The following is a 14,812-nucleotide window of genomic DNA, read 5'->3' as shown; positions in this document are numbered from 1 at the left end:
GCCTGATCCAGTATGAACCATGTTTATATGCACATCATTTAAGATTAAAGTTGGTTTTCTAGGAGAACATTTATTCTGAAATGAACATTTACTTGCCAGACTCTGACCTAAAATATCGACTTTATATTTAATAATATAAAAAAACATTAGCAGATGTTGGTTTGCATGGCACACAGGTAAACAAATTAATTAGCAGTTTATGATTGTTTTATTTAAAATGTATTTTTATTTCACATTCATTCTGAAATTCTTATTCTGAAAATGCAATAATTCTCAAAACGTCATACAGTAATTTGATCTGATCTTGAATGATGCTCATTAATGGTATTAACAAACAGAGAGAGTATAAATAAATGATTTGTTCGACTACATTTTCATAAATGTATGTATATTCTTGTGCATGTAAATGCATTGGTTGGAACTTTTTCTCTTTTTCAGGCTTTTCATCCGAAGCTCCAGAGTCGCTGACGAGACAAGACACGAGACTTACAAAAGAGCACGGATGGTTTCCAGAGAATGAACCTGATATCAGTATCAGGACCGTGAGATTAGATGGTCGTGTGACTCTGGACACAACTGATCATGGACTGTATTACATTGTGTGCTGCATCAGCTGTGCTGGTTAAAAGGGTTTAGTAAGCCGTATTTTGTGTAGTATTATGGAGATTCCTGTTAAAAGTAAACTGGCTTTTGGGACAATGGCTTTTTTCACAACCAATCAAGAAAAGCAAGGAGAGAGAGTGAGTGAATGAATGAATGAAGTAGAATTGGATGGAAATAATGAGGAATAGAAAGAAAAGCTAAGTATAAGCTCATTATCAAATATCAGCACAAGTTTTAGAGATGCGTGAACTGTTTGTATTAAGGTGTTTCTTCAACTATGGGCATTTTTAGTCCTTTTAGAAATTTAACTCCATTAACACACACTTTTTACATTTGTTAATTAAATTTGCCTACAAATAATAATAATGTTTAACAGTGGATAAACAAAACCCTCACAAAAATGTCATTTCCATCACATCTTAAATCATAACTCGTCATAATCCTGTGGTGGAAATTAGATAATTAGTTTTGTTTTATACCAAAAAAACCTACAGAAAATTAATAAAAAAGCAACAAAAAAAAAAAAATGTTTTAAAACAGATTTATGAATATACTGAATTTTGTAAAACCAATAGCTTTCACCAAAAAAAAAAAAAACACACTAATATAAATGTCAAAATAACGACTAATGACAAATATCCTCTTTTAATTAGACTATCAAGGTTTCAGACATGCATTTTTTATTAAAATCAAAGGCATTTGAAAAGTATCAGAACTAAGTCTTGCTAGAAAATGTAAAAAATAAAAATCTCTAGTTTTAATGTGACCTTCATATAGTAAAAAATAAAAAAAAGAGTCTAAATCTATTAGTCTGAATAAAAATCAATCCCTGGGGCCTAAAGATGCCGTAGTTGAAGAAACATGGTTTGTTAATGGTTCTGATGTGCCTTTGAGAAACAGAAACACAGAGAAAGAGAAACACAGAGGAAGACGAGACGTCCCACAGTCAAACTAGCATCTGTGAGTGGAAGTGAAAACTCAGCTGATGTTCTGATGTGAACCAGACACAGAAAGCCAGAGATCACCACACTACCATCAAAGAAATGAACCAATGAGGCGCCTGAATGACAATCATGCGTTGAGTCCTTCCCACGGCCAAACCTGACACGAGACAAACGGTGATCCGGCCCTGCGTGCGTGAGTGCGTGTGTGTGTGTGTGTGTGTGTGTGTGTGTGTACCTCTTGGGCCTCTCGTTCAGGCTGGTGCTGCGCGCTCTGAAGCTGCTCTGCTCGTGAGTGTCATCGAACGGCAGGAGAGCGTTTGAGCGGAGACCCTAATCACACACAAAACACACTTCAACTCAAGAGCAACAGATCGATCTGTAAACACATGTCTGACGATCGGATCAATCCCATCATCCACCTTGGTGATGTACTGAACGAAGTCTTTCCTGAAAGCCAGTCTGCAGCGTATGAACCACATGGCGATCACATGATGGGCGAGAGACACTATGTACTGATTAAACCTACAGAGAGTGAAGGAAAAACCAGAAAACACATCATTGAAGATCATTTTATTTGATTCAATAACACAATAAAATAGTTTAATATTATTACTGTTTAAAGTAACTGCTTTCTATGTGAATATATGTTCAAATGTAATTTATTCATGTGATGTAAAACTGAATTTTCAGCATCATTAGTGACACATGATCCTTCAGAAATTCCTCTAATATGCCGCTTAGCTGCTCAAGACACATTTCTGATTATCAATATTTAAAAAGGTTGATTTCAAACAGAAAATAATAAGGAAACACATCATTTAGGATAATTAAGGCTCATGGAGGCTGCATTTATTTGATTAAAAATACACTAAAATCAATAATATTGTGAAATATTATTACAGTTTAAAGCAACTGTTCTCTATTTGAATATACATTAAAATGTAATTTATTCATGTGATGTAAAGCTGTATTTTTAGCATAATTTCTCCAGTTTTCAGTGTCACACGATCCTCCAGAAATCAATCTATTATGCTGATTAAGGAAACATTTCTGATTCTTATCAGTGTTGAAAACAGTTGTGCTGCTTCAACTCTTTGAAGGATTCTCTGATGGACTCAAAAATTCAAAAGGACGGCATTTATTCGAAATAGAAATCCCTTGTAACATTATAACTGAACATCAAGCAGTCAAATAGCTAATCAAGTCTGTATGTGCGAGTTCACAGGTGTGTGTGTGTGTGTGTGTGTGTGTGTGAGCTTACTCACTTTGAGGGGTTGGTGTAGGGCAGCGATATGGCAAACACGCTGACGTACTGCTCGGCTACAAAGTTAGCATACAGATGAGGGAGCCGCACTAATGCTAAGAGAGAGAGATGAGACAAAAGCATCAGCACTTGAGCTGTGTATGATCCACAGGTGTTGTTTGGCTGAGGCTGTATCCTGAATGTAGAATGTGTGCTATACTCTGATTGGTCAGAGTGAGTAGGGCGGCTCTGATTGGTCAGAGTGAGTAGGGCGGCTCTGATTGGTCAGGATGTGAGAGTGGGCGGGCTTGCACTCACTGGACAGGAACTCCAGCATGGGCGAGGCCATGGCCACGGTGGCGGAGATGTGTGTGAGCTTGACGATGAGGGCAGGCAGGAGTTTGATCATGATGTCGGGCATCTCTACGGTGCACATGGTCAGAGCCACCACACACTGCTTAGCACAGCGGTAGATCAGCCCCTTCTCCAAACACTGCACCAGCTCCCTCTGAGGAAACAGAAAACAGCTGTGTTCTACATTAAACATTAATACACCTTTCATTTTTGATCTAGTTTCAATTTAAAAACACATTTGAGTATTAATATTTACTTAAATAAATAAATGCAATTTATATATAAATTTACATACGTGTGTACTAACTTTAAATTTAACAAATTAATATTCAATTATAACAAATTTAAATGTTTAAATGTATGCTTTAAATGTAAATATTTAATTAAAATGTTATAAATTTAAACGCATTTATTAATAAATGTATTCTTAAATTTAAAGCAGTATACAAGTACGTAATTGTATACTTTTAATTTTATAATACACTTGAATGAACATGATTAATTTAACCTGTTAACTTCCACCTGGCCCCTCGGTGGACCACTACGTGTACTTCGTTATGTACTATATTACAATTAAATCCTGATCTAATCATGACAAATTGTATACCGTTGGAAAGGTCTAAGACTCCTAAATAGATATTTTACCAATCTGTTTTGTTAAAAATGATGTAGGAAAAGTAATAGATTAATTTATGGCAAGAGTGCACCTCAAAAACCTACATCATAACAGGAGTTCTGATCTTTGTCAAAAAGTCTTCGTTGTTGCCTTTTTCTCTTTCACACTTTAGAAATCATCAGAAATGATATATCACTTGAACACTTCAAATCTCAAAATACATCTTTTGAAACCCAGTTTAAATTCAAACATTGCATTACAATGAAAATGCTACATCAAAATCATGTTACAAAATGTTTTTTTAAGTCCTGAATTATAAAAATGTAGGTTTGGATCATGCACTTTCAAGTCTGTGCTCAAAAATGTGAGCGACAAACGTTATACATTTAAGTTATTTAACTTATTTGATTTAAGTATTTACATAAATGTATGAACACATTTCAATAAATGTATATTTCATTTAAATGCGATAATTGTATAGTCAATTTAAATGTAATAATACACCTAAATAAACCATGTAACTTCAGTTCTGCTTCAGCCTTAGGGTTAGGGGTCGAAGTGTGTCTACGATACGGTCTAGAACACAGCCCTAGCTAAAATTGGCTCTGATCTGGACAGGGGGGTACATGTGTCGGTGTCACCTGTCGGGGCTGCTCGAGGTAGCTGTGGTACGAGGTGAGGGCGGTGAGAACAGGAACCACAGCGAGCTGAACATCAGTGAGGGAGAAACCATCAGGAGTCTTCTTCAGTCGCTCTGATATCAGACGGTCGGTCACCTGCACACACACACACACTCTCCCGAATGACCTCGCTTCCATACAGTGTATTCCAGTGAGATGTGTGTGTGTGTGTGTGTGTGTGTGTGTTACCATGGAGCAGAGAGTGGAGCAAAGGTGATCGATGTTGCAGGATGAGGTCAGGACCAGGACCTTGTACTGGATGGTGCAGGACATCTTATCCAGAACCAGCTTCAGCACCTTCCAGTCAGACTCCTGCAAACCACACGAACAGCTGATGTTTGACCTTTCACAGTTATATTCACACACACACACACACAGATTGTGTTGTATGTCCCAGTAATGCAAATACACATGGCACTGTGTTGAAAACATGGTAGATAAATCCAGTCCCATGACACGTGAACATATGATGGTGACATGGATCATTGTAAAGGGAAGAGGATGTGAGCGATGTGTGTGTGTGTGTGTGTGTGTGTGTACCATCTTCAGGCACTCTAGCAGCACATTGAAGGCCAGGCTGTAGGGCAGATAGGCCGTGCGAATGGAGGAGGGCGGAGCCGCTGGTGTTGGACTTCCTGTTGGGGACGACACATTTCCTGCTTGCTTCTTTTCATTTGCTCTCTTCTCCAACTCCCTGAAAACCAGACATCTGAGAATTAGTCAGTCTGAATGCTCTCCTTAATCATTTATACTTGATTTAATTCTGATAGCAGACGTAAATAAATGTAGACATTTCAATGTATTAATACATGTTAATTACATTTTAAAATACACTTAAATATATTTATACTTTCCTTACATTATATAATAAATATAGTACTATATTCTGGATATCCTCTTTGATTTTTACTTACTTTAATATAAATAATAAGTGGAATTAAATGTGCATTTCATTTAAAAGTAATAATACATTTTAAAGGGTAATTTAAATTCACCCAAAAATGAAAATTAGCACATAAATTACTCATCTTAAAGTCATCCAAGACTTTTTTCTTTCATACAAATCCAGTCAGATTTATTTTAAAAATGGTTTTTGATCTTTAATAAACTTGCCTTGCCTTATATGAACAAAAGCTTTAATTCAATTAAAAATATATATAATTACTTAAATGTAATAAATTCTGTCAATCTGAATATTCTCCTAAATAATTTCTAGTTTTAATATTAGTCATTTTAATAAATTAAAATTCATGTTTAATTCATTTAAGTGTAATGTTACATTTCAATTTAAATAAAAATGTAAATACATTTATACTTATGTAGTGATACATTTATTTAAATCTTATTTTTAAAAATTGTAATAAATGTATACTTCTTTTAATCATAAGACATAATAAGACATTTAAGTTCAATTAAAATTGTATAGTACATTTAGCCAATCTAATTATCCTTCTTAACAGTTAATACTTAAATTAATATTAATAATAAATGTAAATCTATTCACATTTTATTTAAAACTTTTATAAAACATTTTTATTAAAAATTTAAATAAATGTATCACTACTATATACATTTATAATTTAAATTTAGCGCTGTCAAATGATTAATCGCATCCAAAAAAATAAAATTGTTTGCATAATATGTGTGTGTTTATTATGTTTATATAAATACAAACAAATACAGTTTATATTTTGCAAATATTTACATAAATAAATACACTTAATATATAAAAACAAATTTAAGCACATGTGTGTGTGTGCGCGCGCGCATTTATATACACATAATAAATATACACAGTACAGACACATATTTTGTGAACAAAAACTATTATCTTGGATGTGATTAATCTCAATTAATCATTTGACAGCACTATTTCAATTTGATATCATTTAACATCCTCCTTAATAAGTGTGCTTAATCAGAAAACAGCACTAAACAAAGGTGCTGTAGTTCTTACCCGACGTCACAGTGACAGTATGGGCTGAATCTCAGGACGCCATCTTTATTAGGGACACCCAGACGATGAAGAGAGTCGGCCCTCATCATCAGTAAGAAATCAAACACCTGACACACAAACAATGAGAGAAACAACATGCTTAGCTTTTCTGAAGCCCAGCTGATTTGAGAAGGCTATGTGTTCTGAGTGTCTGACTAACTGGAGTCAAAAGCCTGACCTTGAGGCGTATGGAGCTCCCGGCAGCACTGTAGTATCTGTTCTTGTAGTGAAGCTGCAGATGAGAGATCAGCAGCTCGTACACGCGGCTGGCGTGACTGGCCGGCAGACTGTAGAGTTTACTCTGAGAACACACACACACAGCATCACTGGAGCGGACACTGAGAAGGATCACCATCACACTGATGAGTGCAGGTGTTGTGGTACCTGTAGGATGTCCAGCAGACCCAGGATAGCGGTGCGGACGTCCTCCATGGGAGACTCCACTGACAGCTCTCTCTCTCCCTCCAGAGAGCACGATAACGGACGAATAGCAACCTACAGGAGCACAGGAGACACAAATCAGGTCTCGCACACTTGTTTGGGGATTTTACATGAAAATGTTGGATTAAAAAATAAATAAAAAAAACAGCAAAGTGTTGAAGAAATGTTTTCTAACTGTGAGGTTGATCATTTTTATTTAGGCATAAACTACGATGGAAACTATTAATAAACCTGTATTTTATTTATATTAATATATTAGATTACATACTATATCGATATTATATTAGATTAAATAATATATTTTAATAATTTTATGCTTTAATAATACATTGATATATATATATATATATATATATATATATACATACACACACACACAAACACATATATATATATATATATATACATACATATATGTGTGCGTGTGTGTGTATGTATGTACATATATAATATATGTCTCTGTGGAGTAGGAAGGCAATAGAAGAAGGGATATGATGTTAAATCAAATTCTTAAGAATTATAGTTATTTAACAGCTCCATATTCTCTTAGTTATGTTTGACTAAATAAACTATTTCAGGGCTATATGAAGGACCTGCAGAAATGATGGAAATCTAGAATCTAAATCTAAATTCAATTTTTGGAATTTTCAATGTAAATTTCAAAGAAGAGAACAATGGAATGCCTGCGCTTCCGTTAGTGACATCATCGGCGAGCAGCGCTACCTTCTCGATGATGTCGAGCAGGCTGCTGAAGTGATGCGTGCTGCAGCCCTCCGCCAGATCCACCAGCAGCTGTGTGGCCTGTTTCCTGACGGACAGATCTCGATCTTCAGCGATCTGACCCAGCTGAGGAATCACCACCACCTCGATCAGCTCCTCCTGGTCACACAGAGCACAGACCATCAAGAAAACAACAGCGAGCTCACGAACACAGGGAAAGACCTTACTGCTACAGGACTGACCTCATAGAGCTGGCGGTTTGTGCTGAGCACGAAGGACAGGATGTGCAGGACCTTGATCCTGATCACAGTACGGCTCTCATTCCTGACACACACACACAAGAAGTGTTATTCCCAGGACTGGTTTAAAACAGGACTTTAGTGAATATGATGAACGATCCAGACCTGAAGAACTTCTCCATGAGTTTGAGCAGGTTCTGCAGCCACCCGTCTTTAGCCGGCTGGATGGACTGAGCTCTGTAGGAGATCAGCGTCAGCACAGACGCATCCTACAGGACAGATCACACCCAAATAATGCACTTCACTTAAACACACATCAAGAGTTTAAAACAGATGTCTTTTTTATTTTTTTCAAATACCTATATTTTTATGTGTCAATTTACTACATTTAGTCAATGACAATATCCTCCTTCATTTATAAATAACTTAATTGTATTATAAATTTAAATAAATCTATACTGCACTGAAATATAATAATATATTTTAAATTTAATTCAATTTAAAAATAAAATTTAATTTAATTAGCAATAGATTTAAATACATTCATGCTTTCTTTCAATTCAATAAATTCAGTCTGAATATCCCCTTTAATTTATACTAAATTGTAATGAATTTAAAGAAATACTTAATTTACATGTAATAAATTGGTTAAACTGAAATACATTTATATAAATTTAGTCTATCTGAATATACTCCTTAATTTAATTTTAATAATTAATTTAAATAAATGTGTATTTTAATTTGATTTGAATGTCAAAATAAATGTAAACACATTTTAATTTCTTTCAACTGAATACATTTACGTCCTCCTAAATCTATACTAAACTTTCTTTTAATAATAAATTTAAACAAATCTATACTTCATTTAAATTGAATAAAACATTTTAATTTAAATAGACTTCTATTTTCATGAAATTTCGGAATATCCTTCTTAATGTATATTTAATAAATGTGTGCATCATTTAAATTAAATAATACATTTAATAACAAATTTAGTCATAATAATATCATCCTTAATTTACACTTAATTTAAATTGAATAATAAATCCTTGATTTAAAAGTAAATGAATAAATGAATCCATTGAAGCAGGGTGAATCAAGCAGGCAGCTTCAGAAGAGGACAGCGGGACAGAGAGCGAGCGAGACTCACGGGGCGTTTATCAGCACACTTCTCCACCAGGCTGAAGAATCTCTCCGAGGATCCGTGGAAGTCGTTCTGCTCATACAGCTCCTCCACGGTGCTCAGTAACTCATAAACGATCACCTTCAGATCAGGGCTGCCCATCGTCTGCACACACCACAGGTACGAAGAGCGTCAGGGGATAAACACTCGTGTAACATCTCAGTGTGTGTGTGTGTGTGTGTGTGTGTGTACCTGTATCTGCTGCAGGAGTCTCTCTACGATGGACAGCAGGATGTCCCACGTCACCACGTGCAGCTCTCGGCCGTACTTCTTGATGAGCCGCGTGATCGACAGCACGATCTCGTAGGACACCACCTCATTCGCGCTGTTCATGGCCTGGCCACAGAGGTCAGAGGTCAAACACCAGTAGGCATCACAATACATTTATAAAAACAGGAACTGGTGGCAAACTAGCACACACCTTGTAGAAGGAGGGCAGGACCAGAGTGGGCGTGTTCTTGAGAGCAGGAAGTCTGTGAGCTCCCCACAGCGCCATCCCAACAAAAAACACAGCACCCCTGAGAAGAGCGGCGTCCTCACTGTACACCCTACACACACACACACACACCATGTTTGTTTCCAAGTATATAACTACTGTTATTGTTATATTTCTAGCCTATCTTCTCTCTAAGCAATCACACATCTGTCTTCTGCGGTTATAAGTGCATGTGTACCTCTCCTCCATGATTCGGCACATGGTGTATATGGCACTGTGACCCAGGTGAGTTCCCAGCACTTTACGCATCAACTACACACACACAACGACAGAGAAGTCAAAGCATGCACCATAAATGTGAGGTATATAACTCAGCTGAACACTTCTCTGTGTACCTTCCAGCAGGACTCACAGAACTCCTTCACGTTAACCGTTCGGCACAGAGTGATGATGAACACCGTCAGAGAGTCAGACGGCAGGCAGTTATAACACACCACCGCGTCCAACACCTGCAGCGCAACCTACACACACACAGGGGTAAACAGATTCAGCCATCACTGCTTTAATCATAATCCTGAATGACTGAGCCGATATTACCTCAATGTCCGTGGAGGAAGTCGTCCGGTTACACAGAAGACAGATTTTCCTGTAAAAAACAAATAGATGAAGTTATCAATGAAACGGAAATCTTTTGTAATATTTTAAACGTCTTTACTGACACTTTTGATCCATTTAATGCACCGTTGCGGAGTAAAATTAATCATTCTTATGAAAACAGAGTCTAAAAGCGTCTGAACTGCAGTGTGTATCTGTCTACAAGTCGAGATTCAAGCATTTAAACGGACGCTTTCAAAAGGTGATGAGAGATGTGAGCGTGTTTTCTTACTGGACCATGAGGGAGACGTTCTCATCCAGGTAGCAGGAGTTAAATTTGACCAAGTTCACGAGGACGTGCAGGAAATCTGACGACAGACCGATGTCCATCCACAGCAGAACAAACCGAGCTGAGAGAGAAAACACACAAACACGTATTACAATCTGCATATGATGCTACACAAACCATTCAGACATAGAAAACAGCAGCTCAGGCATCTGTTAAATACAGGTGAACTGTAAAGCAGCTTCTTTCTTCTCTTCAACACAAAAGACATGTGACAGAATTTCCCTTTTTAGGTGTACTGTCTCTTTAAGAACCCCAAAGCATGTGCGGACCATACCAATCTCCTCCTCTAGGTAGGTGATGTCTTTCCCGTTCTCCGTGAGGGCCTTGAACACCTCCAGTCTCTCGGGCAGGTCTTCATTAGAGGGCTGATAGTCCAGAATGATCTTGAAGAAGTAGGCTCTGAGCGGACCCAAGCGCTCGCCCTGCATCAGAAGATCAGGAGGAAAGCGTGAGTGGAGTTTGCCGCCACACACTGCGCTGTGTTTCATAAGGAGTTCAAAATGAGCACCTGTCCCTGTATAATGGCTCTGAGCAGCACCAGCACTGCATGACGGGCTTCAGGAGGCTGGTTAGGATGCATCAAGTCCTCCACGGCCTTCCACACGGCCTCCACCGCATGCTGAAACACACACACACACACACACACACACACTGTAGATCTGCTCGGCTGCACGTGTTATAAGAGCAGGCAGATCACCTCACCTCCTCGAACTTCTTGGATTTGGCGAGTTCACACACGTGGTTGATGACTCTGATCCGGTGGTGGAGGCCGTACTCTGGACTGAGCTCCTGCATGATTGAAAGAGAGAGCGATTACTTGAGAAACACAAGGTCGTGGAGCACGGTGTGAATGATTATCGGAGTGTTTCTGACCATCATGATGTCCAGCGTGATGATGAACTCGGACGGTTTGCTCTCAGTCTGTTTGCTGTGGGGCCGAGTCGGACCGAGGCCAAAGATCCCCTTGACCCGGTCCCGCAGAGACTCTTTACTAGGCTGTTTATTCATCCTCACTCCTGCGAGAGACCCTGAACGACAGATACTTCAAACCTCCTGGAGCTGGAGATCCAAAAAAGCACAAAAGAGGGTCTGTAGGCTTAAATATAAATTAAATAGAAAAGAAAAATGTATATATATATATATATATATATATATATATATATATATATATATATATAAATTTCATATTTGTAGATCTAGAATTGAAATAATTTTAGAATTACCTAAAATAATATACATATAAAATAATTTTAAAAATACATAATTAAAAAATTCTGCTTACTATTTTTTTCACGTTTAAAAAAAATATTCTGCTATTATTAAGTCACTGGGGTTTTTTCTTTCTTTATCCCCCACCACTGTTTTCTGCTTTTTTGTTCTATTTTTAAAAAAACATACAAATAAATCATAACCTCAGTATGTTTTAAAATATTCTGTTTTAAATATTCTACCTAGAAACATGATGACAGCCTAAGAGAATATGAATTAATGTTTTAATATTTCTCACGTAATTAAAGAAAGATTAGAAAGATGAAAGTGGGTCCCTGGGTCAGAAAAGATTGACAACTCCTTCTTTAACATGTATTTTGGGGTCTCTGTCTGTGGCATGTCATTCCTAGCACATCAGCTCCTCAAGACCTTAAAACACTTCTACTAAACCACAAATCATTGTAGCATAAATAACAATCTGATATATCGTCTCTTTTGACATGAAAACATGGCAGGAAAACGATGCACATTAGTCAAACGTCTGACACCTCGTGACAGTCCAGTTCAGTTCAGCCCATGCACAAAAAAAGCCTGCATTTAAAAATGCACCAATTGACTGTGACAGACACAATACCTGAAAGTAAACACGGCAAATAAACCGTGTAAATACACGCATATCTCCAATGTGGTCAAATAAACAAGACATAAATAAATAAATAAACCAGTATCAATCCATAAACAACATGGCAATGCAACACTCAAACATATTGTTAATTTACCGTCTGCGGATGATGGAGGTGGGATGATATCGAGAACATATGTCTAAATGATAAAACGGAATCTCTCCCGATTTATGCATTTATTTGTCACGCAGTGTGTCAGCCAACAGAATTGCCCCTGCGCTCACCAGCCCCCTTTACTGCCCCCCGGAAGTCAAGCTTAACGTACGGGCATGCACTTCCTACAAAAACAAGTCACGTGACCCCTAACTGCAGGGAATTGTAGTTCTGAAGCCTCGAACGCACGATCACTTCACAAAAGCGCTGGCGGTGTTAAGAAACTACACGCGATTACTCGCTTGTGAAACTGACGAGCCTGACTCATTCACGCGAATCGGTTCTTTCGAACAGTTCGTCATGGATGAACTCGTTCAAGGAATCGATTCAGTGATTCATTCGATCCATTCACTGCGATTCAGACATTTTATTGAAAAGATCCGGTTCAAAGAATGATTGATGAAGATGAAGAATGATGATAGGGATGTTGTGTTCAAAAGGTTTGTTTTTAGCAAAAACTGAGGTTATATTTGTGACATTAAGTCAGGTAATGTCATCTAATGCTGGCGCCAGTCCGGCAAGTATGTGTTTACATATTCAATCGTTTGACTGTAAGAATGAACTCTCCATATTTCACCGAGTAAATAGCTTTATTAGACACTTGCGCGACTGAAACTAAGGTGAAAAGTGATGTAAATAGAGGAATGGCTCAAGGGCTCAGATCAGAAGATGGTCCTCAGAAAGTAAAAGCAGAAGTTCACGAACAAGAGTATTTCAGAAACACATGCAGAAACTCCTACAGGTTAGGCCAACTACGCAGGTGTAACTACATTTACTTAAAAATATTGAATGTCATTTCATAAAATGTCTAATAATTTTCTATAATTATTTTTACTTTTATTTTAACATTTTATATAATGTATGTTTTTATATATTATTATTATTATTATTATTATTATTATTATTACTACTACTACTATTTAAAAGTATTTTATTTTGTACAGAGACTTTGTCAAGTTGCAATAAAACAACCATAAAAATCATAGTAAAAGAAATGGACACAGCGACCCCATTGGATTCACAAAACAGAGTTTCCTTGGCTGTGTTTGGGATCATTGTCTTGCTGAAATGTCCGCCCTTGTTCAATTTTGCCAGTGCCACTCCATGATGTTTTGGGGTGATGTGTCATTTGACCTCCAAACATGGTGTGTATTATGGCATCCAAAGAGTTCGGTTTTGGTCTCATCTGACCAGACTATTTTCTCCCAGTATTTCACAGTCTGGTCTAAATGTTGTGCAGTAAACTTTAAACGAGCTTCAGCATGTTTTTTCTTCATCAATAGAGCCTTGCGTGGTGGTATTGTACGTGCTAGTTCCTGGTCTTTCTGAAACTCTCCACTAATGATCCTTGGCTCTTGGACAGCTCTTCTGATAATTATTTTGACACCTCTGTCAGAAATCTTGCGAGTAGCACTTGGTCGTGGCAGGTTTATGGTGAAATGTTGTTCTTTCCACGTCCAGATTATTACCCCAACAGTGCTTACTGGAACATTCAGAAGTATAGAAATCCTTCTTTAATCAATGCCATCAGCATGTCTTGCAACAATAAGATTGTTTTGGTCTTGAGAAAGAATTGAGATCATGAGATATTTCTTGTGTGACATGTTGGTCATGAGAAACAGCCATCAGTTGAGACTGAACCAGCTAATATTATTCCCTCTGACAAGGGGCAGGATTGCTTTCTAATTACTGATAGATTTCGGCTGGTGTCTTGCCTTTAAAATTTGTTCCAGTGATGCAAAGCTGAATTTTCAGCATCATTACTCCAGTCTTCAGCATCATGTGACCCTTCAGAACTCAGTCTAATATGCTGATTCACATCTCTGATTATTTATCATCAGTTTTGCTGCCTAATATTTTTGGGGATTCATATTTTTTTTAGTATTCTCATGCTGTTGCATTTTGATTTAATTCAAGCCAGGACTGTTTTTATCAACACTAGAGGGCAGAACGGCCAATAAATGTGTTTACTTGAGCAGTTGTATTTTTACTGTTTTCCATCTAATTGTTTGATTTGAAGGTGTGGGCGATCTGGCCTGTTTTAAATGCAGTGGGTGATATATTATATATAGTCGATCATCACTGCTCAGGTCAGTCGTGTTTGTGTTACTGAATCAGTGTGGATTCGATGAGCTGATCCCAGATCTGTCCATAAAACACACGTGAAGAGGAAATGTTCCGCGTGGATATCTGTGATTTATCCACCATCTGATCTCTCCTATCCTGTCTCTCTCACACACACACGCACACACTCACACACACACACACACACACACACACACACTTTACAGTTCCTCCGGTCCTCTTCCACTGGTTCAGTTCTCGCACTCGCGCACTTGATGCTGAACTCAGAGCCACGTTATTACTGA

The 14,812-nt window shown here is 37.5% G+C and overlaps 1 protein-coding gene across 3 annotated transcripts in view; it reads right to left on the bottom strand.

The window, feature by feature from the left end:
* Nucleotides 1-12,556, bottom strand: part of LOC113097610 (tuberin-like) — a 38,621-nt gene extending 26,065 nt beyond the window's left edge. For 2 of the 3 annotated variants that reach the window (XM_026262875.1, XM_026262876.1), the window contains exons 1-24: nucleotides 11,272-11,406; nucleotides 11,101-11,187; nucleotides 10,907-11,017; nucleotides 10,673-10,820; nucleotides 10,342-10,459; nucleotides 10,053-10,101; nucleotides 9,851-9,976; nucleotides 9,694-9,767; nucleotides 9,441-9,567; nucleotides 9,212-9,355; nucleotides 8,987-9,124; nucleotides 8,002-8,105; nucleotides 7,840-7,921; nucleotides 7,601-7,756; nucleotides 6,821-6,931; nucleotides 6,615-6,737; nucleotides 6,398-6,504; nucleotides 4,981-5,134; nucleotides 4,630-4,752; nucleotides 4,402-4,536; nucleotides 3,109-3,298; nucleotides 2,813-2,906; nucleotides 1,967-2,069; nucleotides 1,783-1,877 (exon numbers count right to left, since the gene is read on the bottom strand). In XM_026262875.1, coding sequence (XP_026118660.1) covers nucleotides 1,783-1,877; nucleotides 1,967-2,069; nucleotides 2,813-2,906; nucleotides 3,109-3,298; nucleotides 4,402-4,536; nucleotides 4,630-4,752; nucleotides 4,981-5,134; nucleotides 6,398-6,504; nucleotides 6,615-6,737; nucleotides 6,821-6,931; nucleotides 7,601-7,756; nucleotides 7,840-7,921; nucleotides 8,002-8,105; nucleotides 8,987-9,124; nucleotides 9,212-9,355; nucleotides 9,441-9,567; nucleotides 9,694-9,767; nucleotides 9,851-9,976; nucleotides 10,053-10,101; nucleotides 10,342-10,459; nucleotides 10,673-10,820; nucleotides 10,907-11,017; nucleotides 11,101-11,187; nucleotides 11,272-11,406 — 2,834 coding nt within the window. Of the gene's footprint in view, nucleotides 1-1,782; nucleotides 1,878-1,966; nucleotides 2,070-2,812; nucleotides 2,907-3,108; nucleotides 3,299-4,401; nucleotides 4,537-4,629; nucleotides 4,753-4,980; nucleotides 5,135-6,397; nucleotides 6,505-6,614; nucleotides 6,738-6,820; nucleotides 6,932-7,600; nucleotides 7,757-7,839; nucleotides 7,922-8,001; nucleotides 8,106-8,986; nucleotides 9,125-9,211; nucleotides 9,356-9,440; nucleotides 9,568-9,693; nucleotides 9,768-9,850; nucleotides 9,977-10,052; nucleotides 10,102-10,341; nucleotides 10,460-10,672; nucleotides 10,821-10,906; nucleotides 11,018-11,100; nucleotides 11,188-11,271; nucleotides 11,458-12,386 lie in introns of those variants that run through there. The other variant, XM_026262874.1, reaches the window with a different exon arrangement.
* Nucleotides 12,557-14,812: the final 2,256 nt, after the last annotated feature.

Source organism: Carassius auratus, unplaced genomic scaffold, assembly GCF_003368295.1.
Source record: "Carassius auratus strain Wakin unplaced genomic scaffold, ASM336829v1 scaf_tig00216332, whole genome shotgun sequence".
In the NCBI taxonomy this organism is placed as follows: domain Eukaryota; kingdom Metazoa; phylum Chordata; class Actinopteri; order Cypriniformes; family Cyprinidae; genus Carassius; species Carassius auratus.
The sequence above is the reverse complement of the archived record's forward strand: the minus strand, read 5'-3'. Positions and strand labels throughout refer to the sequence as shown.